This window comes from Arachis ipaensis, chromosome B6, assembly GCF_059453495.1.
Source record: "Arachis ipaensis isolate K30076 ecotype BB chromosome B6, ASM5945349v1, whole genome shotgun sequence".
NCBI classification, from domain to species: Eukaryota; Viridiplantae; Streptophyta; class Magnoliopsida; order Fabales; family Fabaceae; genus Arachis; species Arachis ipaensis.
Window position 1 is genome coordinate 135,177,397 of NC_142441.1, and position 21,008 is coordinate 135,198,404.

The 21,008-nt window shown below is 32.6% G+C and overlaps 2 protein-coding genes across 3 annotated transcripts; one reads left to right on the forward strand and one right to left on the reverse strand.

Annotated features, from left to right (window-relative positions):
• Window positions 1-10,189: 10,189 nt before the first annotated feature.
• On the forward strand, window positions 10,190-11,443 carry LOC107647417 (putative fasciclin-like arabinogalactan protein 20). Its single transcript, XM_016351491.3, has one exon. The coding sequence runs from the start codon at window positions 10,244-10,246 to the stop codon at window positions 11,195-11,197; it is 954 nt and encodes a 317-aa protein (XP_016206977.1). The 5' UTR covers window positions 10,190-10,243; the 3' UTR covers window positions 11,198-11,443.
• On the reverse strand, window positions 11,382-18,720 carry LOC107605015 (uncharacterized). Of its 2 annotated transcripts, XM_016306749.3 has the most exons (13): window positions 18,422-18,720; window positions 18,119-18,257; window positions 17,851-17,987; window positions 15,486-15,687; window positions 15,150-15,388; window positions 14,880-14,991; window positions 14,640-14,784; window positions 14,373-14,518; window positions 13,992-14,164; window positions 13,517-13,858; window positions 13,388-13,443; window positions 13,027-13,229; window positions 11,382-12,914 (listed from the first exon to the last, which is right to left on the reverse strand). In XM_016306749.3, exons 1-13 carry the CDS (start codon window positions 18,644-18,646, stop codon window positions 11,629-11,631), a joined length of 3,405 nt encoding a protein of 1,134 aa, XP_016162235.2. In that variant the 5' UTR covers window positions 18,647-18,720; the 3' UTR covers window positions 11,382-11,628. The 2 variants fall into 2 exon arrangements, with proteins under 2 accessions (XP_016162235.2, XP_016162234.2); XM_016306748.3 differs by lacking the exons at window positions 18,119-18,257; window positions 18,422-18,720 and having other exon boundaries at window positions 15,486-15,680; window positions 17,851-17,970.
• Window positions 18,721-21,008: the final 2,288 nt, after the last annotated feature.

Consider the following 21,008-nt stretch of genomic DNA (forward strand, 5'->3'; position numbering starts at 1 on the left):
AATGTATGTAGTCTACATCCCTGTAAGCTGTAACACCACTTTCTAGTCGTAGGTTTCCCAACAAAATAAAACCATGACAAGTTCTTGTGACATTCTTCCTCATTAACTACTTGCTTGAATTCTTTATGCTGGGCAAAATTTCAAGATCCAGAGTAGATAGGAAACATAATAAATGAATAAAACCCAAATCAGCCCCTGACAATTACCTCGAAAGACAACGAGGCTCCTGATAAAAAAAACCCCAATCCAGCCCCTGACAAAAAAAAAAACCAAACCCGGCCCCTGACAATTACTTCGAAAGGACAACGAGGCCCCTGTACCAAAAATAAATTAATGTTATTTTTTTTGGCACAGGGGCTAATCAGTTTCAAAAAAAAATTATCAGGGGCCGGATTGGGTGTTTTTTTTTCTTGGAGGTCTCGTTGTCCTTTCGAGATAATTGTCAGGGGCCGGATGGGGTATTCACTCGGATATCGATAAGATGTGAATGATGCAGGGATTGCTACTTTGCCAGCCACACCCCAGTTATAGTTCTACCTATCTTACTACCCGCATAAAAATGTATCTTTGAAAGCTTTTCAAACTTTGAGCATGCATTTATCTTAAATATTTAACTATAAATAAAATTATAATGGATGAATTTTGCATAGTATGAATGATGTCCTAGGTTTAAACCAAATAAAAATCAAATATTAAAAGATTAAATGTCATATATTCAGAAGACCTTTTTTTTCTTTTGGTAAAAGGCAAGGAAAGGAATATGCAAACAGAAGAGAGAATATGTAAATCCAAGCGTATGCATGTGCTTCAGATATATAGGTTTTGTACTTTTGTTACATTTCAACCAAAATCTTTGGAGAACGGAAAGGAACAAGCATTGGATCAAGAACTAAGTTCAAGAAAGCAAAGGAAATTAGTCTAGATCTCTATGACTTAGAAATCTAATCAAAATAATTAAAAAAAAATCTTGGTATCTTTTCAAATTTTAAATATTTTTCTAAGAGAAAATGGTTTTCATCTTTTTTTTTTTTTTAAATAAATGTTAAAAAACTTTCCATCAATATGTGCAAAAACATGATACTAATTATACTCCACATTAACCCTTTTCACATTCATATTTTATGAAGTTTTTTTACTAATCAATACACCTCTAACAAAATATTTTTTTAATACTAACACTAACATACCCTGTTCATTACATTTTTTCTTTGGAAGAGAAGAAGTGATATGATACTAATGCAACAATGTTGGATGTATTGTAAGTATAAACTTCACGATTGATTGGTTTTAGGATTATTCATTTACATAAATGACACTCATATCTTCAATCTTCTAAACTCACCAATACTCGCAATAAAATAAAAGAACGGATAAACATTTCTAATTTTGAGAAACCATGCTCATTTTTTTCTATAAAACACACATACAATCATATGTACATCTGGCTTTTATACAAGCAAAAGGTGATGCTAATAATTCGAGACTCTTCGAGTTTTTTAACTGATAATGAATACACATATTTGACCAATTTTACTTTACTTTGAGTATTTAAATAAGTAACTTGAACATCTTATTTATTTTTTTTAACTTTAAGTTGGCATTCTTTGATTTTCAGCACTATTATAAACAACTTGAAAATTCTTTAAGTTTTTAATAGGTTATGCTTGGTAACCAATGATTTTTTTGAACAACATGAATAATAGATTCTAAAATTGGCCAAATTTAAATAAAATACATTACATTTTTAAATTACTCACCTAAATCTTAATATTGGAATAACCATTCGCACACCTAATGAATTGAACATCTAATATATTTATTGTTCACATTGTTTAATATTTTCATTGTCTACTTATACTTTTTCGTTTTTAATAAATCCAACAAATTGATGATAATTATATTCAACTAAAATTTTGCTTCATCAATTCTCTAACGGAAATGGATCCTCTCCAATTTTTTAAACACTTGAGAAAATGAAGTGTGATCTCTTACCATTAATTTTATAAGTGAAATAAAAAATAAATATGAGAGAGAATTCAATTTTTTTTTTTACTAGAGAGAATCCACTCCCATTCTTTAACCACTTTTCATAAAGATTTTAGTTCATATAAAGTGGTGCAAGTCGACTTAATTTTTTTGTAATCAACATGTATGCTCCTTTCCTAGGTTCATCCATTTCGTGGATGCAAGTTTTGAAGTGGATAAAGTCCATTTCGGGTGTGTAGTGGTTGAGACAGGACTGTAGGAAAATAAATGTCTAAAATAATATTTTAACTATTTTAGATACAAATAAAATTTATAGATAAATAAATTAAAAAAATATTAGGATAAGTTTATCACAAAACAAACTAAGTACAAATAGAAAAAAAATACGAGATATAGATATTGAAAATAAGAAAGAATAATATTAAATGTATATATCTCTTATGTGTGCCTGTGTTTTATATATAAGAAGGATGACAGTTTGGTAGTGGTCAATTACGCCTCTTTCTTTGAGGAAAGAAGTTTAAACTCCACCTCAAACATTTAAAAAGGTCAAAAAATTAACGTGTGCTCTGTTGTTAGGATTTTTTCAAAAGGTGCTTTATTAGGGTTTTAAGGTACGAAGGAGGCAGAGAGCGACGACCAGGAACACGACGTTGAAAGTGGAAAATAGAGGCGCGACGAGAGAGGATTGGACGGAGGTGCTGTGACTGCTTGAGAGAGGGAGACAGCGACGTTATTGGGAGAGGTGTTAGGGTTGTGTTAGGGTTCAATGAGTTAAGCAAAGGGAAACTAGGGTTTCTACACATTAATATATATATATATATATATATATATATATATATATATATATAATAGGGTAGAAAATCGGTACGCTTTTAAAAAGTGATCCAAAAAAAAAATCATGCTTCAAAAGCATGTCAATTGATGTTTTAAGGCCACTCTTTTGAAGTATGGCAGTAAAAAGCATGGCAATAAGATTTTAAAAATGTCACCGTAACGTAATTTTATTGGCACGTTTTAAAAGCGTGGCAGAAAAGGCATAGTTAAATCTCTAATCAATCACCATTTTATAAAAGTGTGGTCATTGACTCTTTTCGACACGCTTTTGGAGTGTGACAAAAAAAACTGTGGCCAAATTTCTAATCAATCGTCATTCTCATAAAAGCGTTGCCATTGACCCTTTTTTACCACACTTTTAAAGCGTAATAAGAAAAAAGCGTAGTAACAGGCCTTTTTTTCTTATAGTGAGCTAATGTTAGTTTATTTAACCCTAAGCTTATACATCAGGTAAAGGTGGTAGAAGCAGGCAACAGGAAAGGTTACATTGTGCTCACTATGAAAAATTGGGACACACCATTGAGATATGCTATAAGAAGTATGGCCTTTCACCACATTTGAGATAAAGAAATGGTGGAGAAGCTGCTGTAAATTCTATGGTCGCAGCAGGTGCTAAGGATGTAAATAAGGAATTCAACATTTAATTGGGAGAGCCTGAAAATTCTAACTCTAGATTTACTGTAGAACAAAAAGAGGCTTTGTTAGCCCTTCTTAACAAGCATGAAGTGATGAATATTCATAGTGCCAACCAAATAGTGACTTTACAGTAGTCATCACCTCATTAAGGTAATTTGGTGCATGTTTTACACTTCAAAACAAGTATTAAGTCTTAAATATTTCAAATAGAAAGTGCAAATTTTGGGTTATTGATACTGGTGCTATCATTAGAGGTGGTAAAATGAGTTGAACCCGTCAGGTCGACCCGCTAAACCCGCTAAAAAAGATGGGTTGGACTACGATTTGGAGCCCGTCAAATTAAAAAAAATCTGCTAGAGGCCGATCCGCCGGGCCGAAGATTTTTACTTTTTTTTTATTAAATAAAAGAGTGATTACTCTTATAAAATTAATAATTATAGAATTTTCAAACACTTTTTTTTTATTCTTCTTTTAGTTATTAACTTTATTTATTTTATTTTATTTTACAATTTTATATATTTGTTCAAATTATATGACTTATTTTTTAAAATAAAGATAGTTCTATTGACAAATATTTGAACAATTTTATTAAAGTTAAAAATAAAAAAAAAGATAGTAAAAAAATTATATTATAATTTGATTATTTTTATTTGTAGTTAATTTTTTAATTATTATTTTTTAGTTAATTTTAATAAATTTTATTTTTAAAAAAAAAAAGAGAGAGTCAAGCGAACTAGCCCGCCAATCCGCTATAAAGTGGGGCGGGCTAACATTTTAAACTCATTTTAGTTGGCGGGGCGGGTCAGTCCGCCCCGTTTATATGACGGGCCTAGGCGGGGCGGGGCGGTTGGGGCGGGGCGGGGCGGTTGGGGCGGGCCGGCCCGCTTTGCCACTCCTAACTATCATGGTGACAAATTTAGAGTGGCTGAATTACATGAGGAACTTTATGCAATCATGCAATAGGACATGAATGTCACGACCTATTTCACAAAGTTGAAATCACTTTGGGAAGATATTGAGAATTTCAGAATGATCTTGCTTGTGATTGTGGGAAACAATGTTTGTGTAGCTTAGGCACGACCCGATAGCATAGAGTTGAGAACCAAGTCAAAGACTCCTTAGAGGCTTAAATGACCAATACTCAGTCGTGCGATCTCAAATCATGCTTTTGGACCCTCTCCCAGATATCAATGCAGTTTTCTCGTTGCTCACACAGCACGAGAGACAAAATCACAGCTTGGAACCTATCTCAGACAACAGACTTATAGCATACTCTTCGACTTCTTTGAACACTACAGACCTTGGTCAAGGTCGAGGGAAAGGAAGGGGGCAGAAGAAGTAGGCAACAAGCTAGGGGAGAGGTGGCCTGGTAGAGGCAGGCAATAGGAAAGTTGGGACACACCATTGAGACATGCTATAAGAAGCATGGCCTTCCACTACATTCGAGACAGAAATGGTGGAGAAGCTGCTGTAAATGCTATGGCCGCAGTAGGCGTTGAGGATGCAAATGAGGAACTCAGCATTCAGTTGGGAGAGTCTAAAAATTCTAACTCTGGATTCCAGAACAAAGAGAAGCTTTGTTAGTACTTTTTAACAAGCATGAGGTGAGGAATATTCATAGTGCCAACTAAATAGTGACTTCACAGCAGTCACCCCCTCATCAAGGTAATTTGGTGCATGTTTTACACTTTAAAACAAGTGTTCAAGGCTTAAATATTTCAAATATAAAGTGTAAATTATGGGTGATTGATACTGGTGCTACAGACCATTTATCATACACCTTAGATTATTTTAAAACTTATCATAAAATAGCACCAATCATTATAAAATTGCCAAATGGCTCTTACACTACAAGTTGCATAATTGGTACTATAGTATTTTCTGACAAATTGTATTTGGAAAATGCATTGTTCATCCATTCTTTCAACTTTAAATTGATCTCAATGTCCAAACTTACTGGCACAGTGCATTGCGCCATGAAATTTTCTAAAACACTTTGTAAGATACAGGATTGTAGCTCCTTGAAGATGATTGGCACAGTTGAGGTTGTTGGAGGCCTTTATACACTAAATAAAGAACATCCACAACATTCTAAATCAGAAGCATGCATCATGACTATCCAAGACAGTAAAGATAGGAATATTTGGCATTATAATATAGACTAGGGCACCCCTCATTGAATAGTTTAAAACTCATACAATCTACTTACAATTTTATTACTTGTAACAACACTGAATAAACCATGCAATACTTGTCAATTAGCAAAACAAAGAAAGTTGCCATTTGCAACTAACAATAAAACTGCATCTGATTACTTAGAGCTCATTCATGTTGACATATGGGGTCCATTGTCTATTCATTCTAGAGGAGGTAATAAATACTTTTTAATCATTGTGGAAGATAAATCAAGACACACTTGGCTTAATTTCATGAAAACAAAATCAGAGGCTTAAAATTTGTTAAAGACTTTTGTTACATTTGCTAAAACTCAATTTCATTGCAATGTAAAGAAGATAAGAAGTGATAATAGGCTAGAGGTTCTCATGCCCACTTATTACACATCAAATGGCATAATTCATCAAAGAACATGTGTGAAAACCCCTAAATAAAATGGTGGTGTTGAGAGGAAACACCAACACATTCTTGTAGTAGCTAAAGCACTTTTATTTCAATCAAATGTTCCCAAATGCTATTGGCACTATGTCATTGCACATGCAATACATTTAATAAATCAATTGCCATCTAGTTTTTTAAAAAATCAATCACTTTATCAAGTGTTGCATCAGTCTTTGCCTTCCATTTCCCATTTAAGAGTTTTCGAGTGTTGAACTTATGCTAGCACCATATCTATTGGAAGAAAAAAAAAAGATCCACAGACAAAAAAATACACACACTTAGGATTAAGGGAAGGTACCAAAGGTTTTGTGTTCTTGGATGCTCAATCCAATGAAATATTTGTGTCAAGAGATGTAAAATTCTTTGAGAATTGTTTTTCTTTCAAAGAAAATGTTGCCCCATTTCACGTTAAAACCATGTCATCACATGCCCAGACACATGATCCCTTCATATATGATACATTCACTAGCACTTTTCATGCTCCACCTTCACTTTTCACATCCCACCTTTTATATGGCCTCACACAATACACCACACATGTGCATCTTACACAACAAATGACTCAAACATGGAGTCAAAGAATCTTGCATTCCATGACTCCATTAAAGAGTCCACTCCTCATGCATCAATACATACTCCTCATGGCACTGATCTTGCATGGTCATTAATCCCATTAAGAAGGTCAACTAGGGAATGAAAATTACCAAGCCATTTAAAGGATTATCATTGTATGAATGTCTCCACATCCCTACCAAGCAAATATCCCATTTCACAATTCTTATCATATAATGCACTTCCAACATCTCATAAAGCTTTTTTCGTGCCCATCTCCATTGACAAAAAACCAAGGACCTATGAGGAAGTCATAGTTTATGCTTGTTGGAGGAGTGTAATCAAAGAAGAACTTGATGCACTGCAGCACTTACAGACTTGGGATATTACACCTCTTCCTCCTGGCAAGAAAGCAATCGGGTGTAAGTAGATTTTTAAGCTTAAACACAGCCCTGATGGTAGCATTGAGCGATATAAGGCATGATTGATTGCAAAAGGGTTCACTCTGATTTGCTTGTCTTAGGCTTCAGCCACTCTAACTGGGCAGCATGCCCAGACTCATGCAAATCCATATCATCCTATTGCTTCTACATTGGGTGTTCAATTGTTTCATGGTGCAGGAAGAAACAGACGAATGCGGCATCATCTTCTACTGAAGCTGAATATCGAGCTTTAGCATCAGTCACTCGAGAAGCAATTTGGATGAAAAAGATCTTGAGAGATTTAGGAATGGAACTTGAGAAACCCATAAGCCTGTATTGTGACAGTCAGGTAGCTATTCACATAGCTCATAATTCGGTTTTTCATGAGCGAACAAAACATATCAAAGTTGATTGCCATGTGGTGAAAGATAAGGTGCTTGAGCGTCTCATACATCTGCTTTTCATTTCGACACATGAGCAAGTAGCAGATCTACTGACAAAATTCCTTGCTCGAGGAACATTCTCCAAACTTTTGAGCAAGCTAGGACTACTAAATATTTGTACTCTTAACTTGAGAAAAGGTGTTACCTGATTTATAAGTTCAGAGTTAAATAAATTATTAGCTAGTTGTGCAGTTAGTTAGATAGCTAATAAAAGGAATCTTTATTACAAGGTGGTTAGAGTAGTATGTGATCTGGTGAATTGGTATGCACAATTAACATGTAAACATGACAGAATTAGTTAGATGCTGTTAGAACTAACAACTTGTATCTTGATTGTATATAAGACATACAGTGTTTGGATGTTTTTTTGAGTTTTTTCATTTCAATTAAGTCACATCTTTTTCATTCTCTTCTTGCTCTCTGTCTGAACTACTCACACTCTTAACTACTCTCATTGCACTTTCAACAAATTATATTTTATTTATAAAAAAGTAATGATTTACCTAACATTTCTCATTCTTGCTCTTTCTTTATGTACTTTCTACGTAGTTTGACTATGTACTAAAGTGTGCACTTCCAAAAAATTCATTTTTAGAATAATATTATATATTAAATTTTTCTATTAACTAAATCTAATTAAATTGGTCTAATATAACAAAAATCAATTATAACTAGAATGAGACTCGCGCACACGGTAAATTAATGATAGTATATAATAAATATTAAAAATGACTATATTTTGTAGAACTAAATTAAATATGTGTAAACTAAAGTTAAATTTGAAGGGCGTTTTGTTTAAAATAATTTGTAGTACAAAAGATTTGGATGTTGGAGTTGTACAAAGTGACATTTTTATTTGGTAGTTTGATTTTTGCATTTGTTTTAGTTGATGGATTTAGTCTTCTTATGCGGCGTTCGTCCTCCTTTTTCTTTATTGGTTATTATTAGAATTGTTGCTTTCTTCTTTGTGTCGAGGTTCTTGTGAATGCATGTTCTTTATGAATTGTTGAGTTGTATGCACTTTTTATTATATTGTTTGTTCCATCTTCGCATGTATGTTTTTCTTCCGAAGATGTGTCTTGAATTTGTATGGTTTTTTTTCTTCTTAATCTCTTGATATAGTTTTTCAATGACATCTACAATAAAAAGAACAAAAATGTGTAGATTTTTTTTGAATAAGTTATTTTTAATAAGAATAATTGAAATAGTATAAAATGAAATTAACTGTTAGTATTTTTCTTTGACCCACTCTGTCAGACAATGTTTCAAGTGATGCAAATTCAAAATAGTCTTGGAAAATGTTCAAAATTGGATACTTAATTTCTTTCACAACAATTGTGAGTAAAAAATTTGTTTTCATTATATCTTTAATTGGCCTATACAAATTATTTGTATCTTCTATTTTTAAATTTTTTATAGTAAAGACTTTTCCTTCCTTGCAGTATTAGTAAATCATAGTTTTAATTAGTTAAAAAAGAATAATGAATAGCATATTAAAAGAAGTATAATTTTAACGATATTAGAATACAATTATATATAAAGTATTATAAAATAATATAAAAAGTATAATTAAAGTATTTTTTTCGTAAATTCAATTAAAAAATATAATAAATATGTTTGTTTTGTACCTTTTCATTTAATATAATCATTTCTAAGCAAAGACACTCTTCTTCATTTGTGGGTATTAATGTTTCCCATATATGAACCACGCGAACTTTGATAAACTAATTGTCTTTTTGTTTTGTGATATTGTCCAAAGAATGATGTTCCATTGAGTAAGTTTGAGATGTTGTGTGGTTCGGAAATAAATTTTTTGTGCTAAATTTTATGTCATTTGAAGGAATAGTGATAGGAGACTTATATAAATAGTTCAAATAGTATGAAATTTGAATATTTGTAAAATAAAATTTATTATGATTAATAATATTATTATTACATTTGTAATATGAATGTTTATTATATTTAATGAGTTATTTATAGAAATTAATAAATTAATTATTGGAGTTATAAATTTATTGTATTGTTTATAATGGTGAGATATAATAAATATATGGATATGGATTCAATGTCTTTGTAGGTTAGAAATTTTATTACAAATTTTTGTATATTTTTTTTTTTGCTGATTTGGAAATAATAGTTGATTTGTCAAAAAATGAGTGATTGATTCTAATATTTTGCCAAGTAAGCGATGTTGCTGACATAACAATAGTAAAAAGAAAAAGATGTTTTTAAAGTAACGTGGATAAAGTTATGTATCTACTTTTATATATTAAAAATAGACTAACATTATTTTAAGTTTTATTATTTAATTTAATTGAAGTTAATTCATAAAAAAGATTTAAATGTAAAAGATTATTTTTTTTTTTAAATATCTCCCCCTCCTCAAAAAAAAAGAAAGATATCTTATCTCTCCAACATTATCAATGTGCAATAAAAAAACAAAATTCAACTTTGGAATTTTTTTTATTTTCTTATTCTTTAAATTGCTAAAACAAATTTCATTAAAAAATGACGTCAACTAAAATATTTTTTGGGTATACTTCTCAATATTCGATGCATTTTGTTTTATTATATAGAAGAATCTTTTTGTTTTTCCCTCATTTTTATTTCCCGCCCGAATTTCAATTCCACGTCGATCATCTCTTCCTCCTTCAAAGTTCATACAAGTATGAAGTATACAACCCCTCCAAAGCCACTCTTCTCTTAGCAAGAAATCCAAGAACACACGATTCTCCTTCTTCAATCCAACCGATGGAAAAGATTAATCTTTTCACCCTACGCACTCTTCTCTTCCTCGTCACCGTCGTCATCCTCCTGTTCCCCTCTGCCGCATCCTCCACCGAGGCCCTCCTTACCCTGGCGGTGCAAACCCTAACCGACGCCGGCTTCCTTTCCATGGCCCTCACCCTCCGCCTCGCGTCCCCTTCCATCCCCCTCCCTTCCGCCAACACCGCCACCGTCTTCGTACCCCCAAACGCCGCCTTCATCCGCTCCGGCCCGCTCCCACTCTCACTCCTCAAATACCACATCCTACCCGACAGGCTCCCACTCCAAAACCTCTCAACTCTCCAACCAAACACGCCCTTACCCACTCTCCTCCCAAATTCCTATCTCAGCATTACCTCTTCCTCCTCCAACAAACTTTCCCTAAACGACGTCGTCGTTTCCAAGATACCAATCTTCGACGACGGTTCATTACTCTTGCTCGCAATCGACGACTTCTTCAACTCATCTTCGCTCCAAGAATTAGAATCCGAACCCGCCCGTACTAACGCAGAAACGTTTGCCGCCGTCACCGAAGTCTTGAAGTCTAACGGCTGCTCCGTAATGGCCACGTTTCTTGATGCTCAGCTTTCGACGGAGTTTGGTGATGAGAGGAAGTTCACGATCTTCGCGCCGTTAGATGAGGCGTTCGCCGTTAACGGCGTGAGGAATATCGGCGATTACTCTACGATCTTCCGCAAGCACGTCGTGCCGAAGCTGATTACATGGCGCGATCTGATTCGTCTCCCTAACGAGTCTCTGCTGCCGACGTTCTCCGACGGGTTTGAGATCAATGTGACGGTTTCTCCGAGGATGCGGTTCCTCAACGGTGTTCTGGTGGCGGTTCCGGACATGTTTCGCAGCGATCTCGTCGTCGTTCATGGAATTCATGGCTTACTTGATAGCAATAGAGTGGAACAGTGCCACAGTGCTACGTGCTGACTGAAGGTGTATCCATTTCTTCTGAATATTGAATTTTAGGGTTAGATTTTGGTATATTCAATGGTCCGTGAATACTTGAATCTTATGTAGTTTTCTATTGGAATTGTATGTTTGTGTAGACCTATATTCAATTGTGTATGCAAATTGCACAGAGCATTAACAATTCTTTCAAAGACAAACAGATAGTGTGTGAACTCTTTTTGTTGAATAGCTTACAAGCAATGCAATTGTAAATGCATTTTGAAATGATTTGAGAATGTTTCAATCTGTTATAACATTTTATATATTAATTCTAGAAAATGCACATGGCACGGTCATTTGAGAAGCATTAGCAGTAAGTTGTCACTAAGAGTTTAACACCATTAGAAGCTATACAATGATTTTTGAGTAAGTACAGTAAGATGCAAATACACTTCCAACACCCTTAAGCATTAGTATCTTGGCTTTGGAATACCCAAATAGTGTTCATCCGATGGAGGTTGCGCATCTAAAGTGTAACTGGTACTTGCTTCATCCACCCTGTCTTCCCTAGAGAAGCCAGCTTTTGCAAGCTCCCTTAACATCTTCAGCTCATCATTGATTCCAGCTTTGTGTCCTGTTAGCCATATACCTTCCACTTCTATGTGAGCATTTGTGGCTGCTTTTGAGTTTCTGGGATCTCGTCTTTCAATCACACTGGGGCTAGGTGTATGAAGACTTTGCACAGGAACTACAGTAGCAGTCATGGCACTGACTGGATCCATATAGCCTGCTCTTTTTCTTCTTCCAAGTTCTGTTCCTGAGCTCGCAGGATTAACTGAAAGCTGCTCTGTTTCTGTTTGGGAGAATGTCGATACAACACTCGGCCAATGCTTCTTCGGGAGGAAAGGCAGAATTAGTCCCTTGGCTGCAAGCTTTAATCCATGCCTTAAAGAGTTAGTCTGAGGTTTTGAGAGTCTTAATAAGGTATTTACCATAGCGTACCATTGATTGATAAGCTGTGCAATGAAGGTTAGTAACAGAAGAACTATCATAATTAGTTCCGAAGTTCTGGCTTCAGTTGATTTTGAACCACTTTGAATGACAAATATACCAAACACACCTGCTTCACACAAGAGAGAAACACTTTCCACAACATGGACACTCCTGCTGATGTATGGCTTTATGGTAAATAAGTAAATAAACTGTACTAATGTAATTACCAGAGCAAAAAGGCTTTTACTTGTTTTTTCTGGTGGATAAGCTACAGATATCATTCCCAAACCAACTCTTCTTAATAAGTCAAGGATGATATAGTATTGTTGCATGCATCCTAGTACCCTTCTGAAAATGGAATTTTTGTTTTCCTCATTGCTATCTTCTGAGTTGACCCCCTTAATTCTTTCATTCCCGCTTTGGCCGCTTTCGGTCCACTTGGTCATGGTATTTAGTTCATGCTGATTGCCTAGGACTAACACTGGAGAACCCTTGCAATTATCAAAGAGAATTCCAAAGCCTGAGAGGAAAGAAGATGGTAATCCATCCCTGTAAAACCACTTTCCCGTGGTTGGCTTCCCGACAAAAAGGAACCATAACTTCTTGTACCACACTTCTTGATTAGGTACTTGGTTGAATTCTTCGTACCGGGCAAATTTTCCTGAGTTGATTACAATAATAATAAATAGGGATGCTGATAAGATGAATGCTGCAGGGATTGCCAGCAACAACACCCCTGTTATAATTCCCCTTGTTGAACCACCTGCATAAAATTGTAGTTTTAGCTTTTCAAACTTTGCACTTGCATTCATCTTAAATATCCAATTTGTTAGGTTTCAGGTGGATGAAATTAGTCATTGCAGAAGCAGTCTTACCTTTTATTAGGAAAGCAGATGACTGAGAAAGACAAGGTAGCAAGAGAATCAAAATAAATAGCTCAAATCTAGGAACTGAAAAACTGCCCCGAGGTGGCTTCCCTGTCCTCCGCCGGAGGAATAAAATTATGAAAACATGAGCTAAAATTAAACAGCCTCCTCCTATGCCAAGCCAGAATAAGTTCATCTCCATGTCCTGCCACCTGTCAATAGGAAGAATCTCTTAAATGTTCTTAATTATGAAAAATATGAAACTATGTTTATTTTTCAAAATCCCCCCCCCCCCCTTTTCTTTTTCTCACAGTTTTACTAGAGAAAATAATAGTGTTTCCTGTTTAAGTGGCTGAGTGTGTATAGCTACCCTTTGTAATTCTCCATTCCTTTGGCGACCATGCTAGCAGACATTGGTTCTCCCCTCTACAAGGAAAAAGATTAGCTGATACAAATGTCTATGAATGTAGAGCTTTCAAAAACATGACGTCAAACTCACCAAGAAATAACTGAAATATTCAATGGAACTGAGAGGTAGACCATAAACTATATTTGCCCTACTTATGTTATGCTGGTGATTATGAAGCCAACCCGATATGGTGGTAATTTTAGTTGGAAGATGATGATCTCTGTTGTGAGAATTATGTTCTGACAGGTCATTAGTTCTCCCTGCAAGGTTCTCTTTTTCTGATATTGAAGACGAAGTGTCGGAATCTGTCCAAGGAAGCTTGTGATGAGGTATGAGCCACCGTAGGCCTCTTGTTGTCTCCAAGTATTTGACAGGTTGATCAGCTGAAAACCAACTTGTAAGCGCAAAGACTTGAAGGTGTCCAACCATTCCCTGGGAAGAAAATGTTTTCTAAGGTAACTTTGAAGAGAGAGAAATGATACATATAAGTTGTTGTGACTTGTGAGAAATGAAAAATGTTTGTATTTAAATTATAATTTGATATTGTTATCAATTTCTTACTTACATTTAGATTCATTGATGGATTGGAAGTAGGACAGTTTGCACCTCCCAAAGCAAGTATGCTTATTGCTTCTAGATTCGCAGAGGAAAGCAAAACCATTGCAGCTATCAGTGATGTTGCTATTGTTCCAGCACTCACAAATGAGTACAATGCAATGCATATTGCAGGGGCAGAATCTGAGCATATGATGAGAATTAGAACCATAGATGCAAAATACTCCTAACCTTGTTACCCATATAAAATAGAACACGTTCAACCAAAGTTTAGTTGGTTAGAAAGATAAACATGGGAATTTTAGTTTTAATAACAAGAAGTGGAAGTTTGTCTACGAATTATTTCATTATTAGTTAAAAACATGTGAGGAAGGAAAAGAGGTATCCATACAATGCTTGAATACAAGTTGGTTAGATGCCAAATTTTCGTTTCCTGAGATATCAGTTACCTTCCCTGCAGGAATGGTAACTGACACTTCATTCTCTGATTCTGCATGGACTGTCAATGAGTACAAAGCTCTGGATAGATCCTGTAACCTACAAGAAAGAAAATGAAGAATTTGAGCATTACTTAAACCCCTTAATGACAAGATTTATGATTACTTCATAGGCATTTTGTTACGATTGATATGCTTATTGTTACTCTCTCTGAACCTGCCTTGTCAATCTTCCTCCCAAGACTTCTATCATAGAGGCGTCGAAGCCAAATACTGGCTTTGTGAACTCGGCAATTATGTTGATGTCAAAATCCCTTGGTCTACCGAGGGAGCTGGTCCTTAGTATCACACTAGGTCTCATGGAATCTACCAAAACAGACAGTAATAATAAGAATTTGCTTACACCAAAAGCTTCTAAGAGATATCTGCTTTTAGTGTTGTAAGAACATATTGTAGCATACCGAAAAGGAATGTAATCGGAGCAACAGGAGAGACAGGGATGCCTGTTCTTCCAAGTATTGATGTAGCTTGTAATTCAATTGTGATAATCTCAGTTCTTGAGATGTTATTGAGCTACCAAAAAAAAATTTGCATTACTTCTTTCATCAGCAATATATTGGAATATAATTGCGAGAATTCTGTTGATTTTCTAACTTCTTCAGCAAATGACTTATACCAATGTATATGGTAAGAAAACTGAAGTATATCAGATAAACAATATCTTTGCTTACCATGAAAGAAAATCGGCGTGCCTCGTTACTTCTATCATGGAAAGGGGTTAAGATACTGGAGTTAACGTGTAGCGCACTTAGAATTTGCTCCGTTGAATTTCTTATAGGAATGCTGAAGTCCAAGAAAATTATCATGTCCTCTGGTTTGCATGTTGCAATGACAGTTCTTGGGATACTGTTAATTTTCAACTCATATGATGGAACAGAAGTCCAAAAATCCACCATTACTGGTCTTCTATCTAAGACAGTTTAAATGTATAATGTGAGACCATAACATTGCTTGTTAGGAAAGAAAAGGTTAACATTTGAAGTTTTGAATTGCAAATAGAACCTTACCAAAGTGAATAATCAAAGTAGAACCATTAGTTCTCATGAACTTGTTTCCAGCCTGGTCAGCACAAGTATTCTCCACCATCGAGATCACGGCATGCCCGTACACAATTTTCGAGGAGAGAATCAGGTCAAGACTATACTTAAAACCTGGTTTGATAATTTGGAATGAAGATGCAACAACCTGGGCAGGACCAGCTACTAGAACCTTACACAATAAATATAGAAATGTCATAAACTTTTTCAACTTTTTGAGTAAAACACTAAAATAGTACTCGAAAGTTTCCGTTGTTGACAAAAGATGCTAACGACAAATAAGCCTCCAAAAGATTTAATGCTACAAAAAGAACTAGATATTAGATATTAAATATATATTCTAAAAAAGATTTTAGAGATCAGATTTTGATATAAATTTTTGCAATCATTATTACAAAAATAAGATCTTTTCATTCTTAAAATTTGGTAATTTTATGTGAATTTTTTAAAAAAATTTTTATTATTGTGAATTACTACATTTTTTTGAAAAAAAAAATCTAGAGATCAAATTTGGCTCCGATTTTTTGTACACTTTCTAAATATTTATCCAAATATTACAACAAAAATTCATATCAAACTAGAATGAGACCCGCGCAATGCGCAGACGGTAAATTAATGATAGTATATAATAAATATTAAAAATGACTATGTTTTGTAGAACTAAATTAAATATGTGTAAACTAAAGTTAAATTTGAAGGGTGTTTTGTTTAAAATAATTTGTAGTACAAAAGATTTGGATGTTGGAGTTGTACAAAGTGACATTTTTATTTGGTAGTTTGATTTTTGCATTTGTTTTAGTTGATGGATTTAGTCTTCTTATGTGGCGCTCGTCCTCCTTTTTCTTTATTGGTTATTGTTAGAATTGTTGCTTTCTTCTTTGTGTCGAGGTTCTTGTGAATGCATGTTCTTTATGAATTGTTGAGTTATATGCACTTTCTATTATGTTATTTGTTCCATCTTTGCATGTATGTTTTTCTTCCGAAGATGTGTCTTGAATTTGTATGGTTTTTTTTCTTCTTAATCTCTTGATGTAGTTTTTCAATGACATCTACAATAAAAAGAACAAAAATGTGTAGATTTTTTTTGAATAAGTTATTTTTAATAAGAATAATTAAAATAGTATAAAATAAAATTACCTGTTAGTATTTTTCTTTGACTCACTCTGTCAGATAATATCTCAAGTGATGCAAATTCAAAATAGTCTTGGAAAATGTTCAAAATTGGATCTTTAATTTCTTTCACAACAATTGTGAGTAAAAAGTTTGCTTTCATTGTACCTTTAATTAGCCTATACAAATTATTTGTATCTTCTATTTTTAAATTTTGTATAATATAGACTTTTTCTTCCCTACCGTGTTAGTAAATCATAGTTCATAATTAGTTAAAAAAGAATAATGAATAGCATATTAAAAAAAGTATAATTTTAATGATATTAAAATACAATTATATATAAAGTATTATAAAATAATATAAAAAGTATAATTAAAGTATTTTTTTCTTAAATTCAATTTAAAAATATAATAAATATGTTTGTTTTGTACCTTTTCATCTAATATAATTATTTCTAATCAAAGAGACTCTTCTTCATTTGTGGGTGTTAATGTTTTCCATAGATGAACCATGCGAACTTTGATAAACTAATTGTCTTTTTGTTTGGTGATATTGTCCAAAGAATGATGTTCTATTGAGTAAGTTTGAGATATTGTGTGGTTCGAAAATAAATTTTTTGTGCTAATATGTCATTTGAAGGAATAGTGATAATAGACTTATATAAGTAGTTCAAATAGTATGGAATTTGAATATTTGTAACGTAAAATTTATTATGATTAATAATATTATTATTACATTTGTAATATGAATGTTTATTATATTTAATGAGTTATTTATAGAAATTAATAAATTAATTATTGGAGTTATAAATTTATTGTATTGTTTATAATTGTGAGATATAATAAATATATGGATATAGATTCAATGTCTTTGTAGGTTAGAAATTTGATTACAAATTTTTGTATATTTTTTTTTGCTGATTTGGAAATAATAGTTGATTTGGCAAAAAATGAGTGGTTGATTCTAATATTTGGAAATATAATAATTATTGGTTATTTTTGTCGCATTTTCAAATCATTCAAGAGCTGTTTTGTCGATAACATCTTTTAGAGACTTTTTTGTCAACGGCTAATCTTTTGAGTACCAAATTTATAGTTAACTTTTTTTTTTCATTTAAAACAACAAATTATTACTGCCTCCTGTTCAAAATACATGTCCCTTTAGAAAAATTAGATAATGTTATTTTTAGGACAATGCTTTGTTTGTCACTAGAAACCAACTTACATCACAGTTTGTTGAGTTCTGACATTTGAATCCACCTAATCCAGTGCATAGTTCACTGAATGTAATATCAATTGCTACCCTTTTTCCACTTGTGTATGTCTCTTCACTAGTAATGGCTGCAGTTGGAGGTATTGTATCTATTATGTGAAAAGAAAAATCCATCAGCTAGCCCGCAATTATGGATTTTAATTAAGTTCAAAATAGGATTAGGAAAATGCCATTTTTACTTAGAATTTCAAATGATGATAGCAATGTATGTTTAGCTTACCTATGAACCATGAGTAAACTGATGAGTTTCTTTCTCCTTTGTTTGTAGTGACATTGAGAAGAAAGTAATGCTCCTGGTTTTGTGTCAGGTTCTTCAACACAATGCCATGACCATGGCAAGGGTACGCTTTGCCATCAAGCTGTTCAAGCAAAACACCGCGCCAACAATGAATTCATGTCAAGAATCTTTCTCAAGAATTTGTTTGGTATTTTTTTTTAACAACTTTTTTTTCTTAGTAAAATATACTTTACAATTCAACCCAAAAGAAAAAAGGTAAGGAAGTTCAAGAAGATAAATGCATACCTCACATTGAAATGAACAGTTATATCTCTTACACGCATTGTAACCATCCAAAGTTTCTACTAGGAACTGAAAAACAGCATTAGAAGACCTCGACCGCGGTGGAGGAACACGACTGAAGTAAACATAGATTGTTGATTCAGCTGAGATAAACATTGCTGCTACCACCACAACCATGAATGTAACACTAACACTAGCCCACACTGGAAGAAACTTGAGAGTTGCCATTGTACTACAATCACATTGAATGCAAAAGTTGAGGGATGAAAAACCAAATAAAACGAGAAAAAGCAGCAGCAAAAGGAAGAAAAATATGAATATGAGTGAGGGTTGGAGTAGTACTACATATACATTTATGTGTACAAACGTTCCTCAAAGGCTATATAAATGGAAGAAAATGCAGTAAAAGCTAAAGACAACTACCTTCCAACTATTACTGACAGCATCATAACTGCTGTTTTAAATACCTCAGTAGTACCTCACATACCTCATTATTAATTTCTCCAACAACATTCAAACTTGGAAGACTTTCTTGTTCTTTTTCTTCCAGCTATAAAAATATTTCATCTACATTGGACTAAATTAATTAATTGAACAACACATGGTACTTGATTGCTTCATTGCTAATTGTACCCAAACCTATATCATATACCTACATCTCCTTAATTCTTTTTTTGATATTCTGGTACATAGAAAGAAGCAAATCAACGATGTATGTGGTTAAAATGATATGAAGTGTCTTTCTACATAAAATGAGATGAAGTGTTTTCCTTTCAAACTGTAGGACATAATAAATAGGGTAAAACACTATAATAAGCCAAAGAGAACGAAATTTTACACAAATAAGCCAAATAAAATACTGGTTCATAAATCCACTAATGCTCGAATAAGTATGTTTCGAATTAGGATTACATGTAATTCGAATCAATGTGATTCGAATTACTCACACATGCAGACATATTATAATTCGAATAAACATGATTCGAATTAAACCCACAGTAATTCGAATCAGGGTGATTCGAATTACACTCACACACTCTGCACATAGTAATTCGAATTGGCTAAATTCGAATTACTCATTATTTAATTCTGTCCATTCTTTTATTAAAAAATGAATAATTGATTAAAAAAATTAATAATTTAAAAATTAAAAAAATATATATTTTATTTCATGCATTAAAAAAAGGCTAAAAAATATTTAATTACGAGACTTTTTTAAAATATTAAGCCATTTTAAGCCATTAATATTTTAAAGAAGTCTTGTAATTAAATATTTTATTAGCTTTTTTTTAATGTATGAAATAAAATATATATATATAATTTTTAAATTATTAATTTTTTAATCAATTATTAATTTTTTAATAAAAGAATGGACAGAATTAAATCATGAGTAATTCTATGTGCAGCGTGTGTGAGTGTAATTCGAATAACCCTGATTCGAATTACTGTGGGTGTAATTCGAATCAGGTTGATTCGAATTATAGTTAATTCGAATCACATTGATTCGAATCACATTGATTCGAATTACATGTAATTCTAGTTCGAAACATATTGATTCGAACTATATAGTAACGTGCATTTAGTGGATTCATGAGTCATAAATCAGTTTTGCTAATTTGTGTAAAATTTCGTTCTCCTTAATTTATTATAGTGTTTTGCCCTAATAAATAATGCAGGTGGCTATACCACCTAAAAATTGTACTTTTTTATTATTTGATAATACTTGTTAATATGAAAATATAAAAAATAATAAATATGATCAATTAAAACTATTGTCAAATAATTAAAAAATATAATTTTAATTTTAACTACACTTTTTAAATTATCAAAGTTTTATAACCACCGCAAAATACACCTAATAAAATCAAAAATAAAATCACAGAAAATAGTTACTATACAAAGAGTAGATATTAAAGAGTAAATATAATTTTCAAAGAGGCTGCTTTATAATTTTATATCACATAAATATTAAAATATATATATATATATATATATATATATATATATATATATATATATATATATATATATATATATATATATAAAGACTAGGAAAATCATTTCTCATTATGGAAATCTGAAAATAGTGCTGCTTTTTATGGGAAATGGCAAACTCGAATAAACAATTTCAAAGTCACTCAACATGATATTCGAATATGTGGTCCCAAACCCCCAATAGCAGAATTACTCAGGCATATATTACAGTACACTTGTAATTTATTGCCATCCAACTTTTGGTTTTTTCCTAAAGTGAAATGCTATGTAAAGTTGTAAACAACTTATTTTGATAATTATATTTGACAACTACATAAAATTTAAGAGAAATATGCATTTAACTTGATCTAATTTATCATCATGTGTCAAATAATTTAATATTTTTATATATATTATTTAATTAAAAGATTAATAAAATAGATTCATTTATTAAATTTAGAGATTTGTTATTATAAAAAATTCATTAATTCTCAGTAATAAGTTTGAGCTTTGATATTATAATGATTTTTAAATAAAATCTTGATTAAGAAGATTAAAATGAAAGAAGAAATGAATTTTTTGTTAGGTCATTCACTAATTCATTATATAGTTTCAT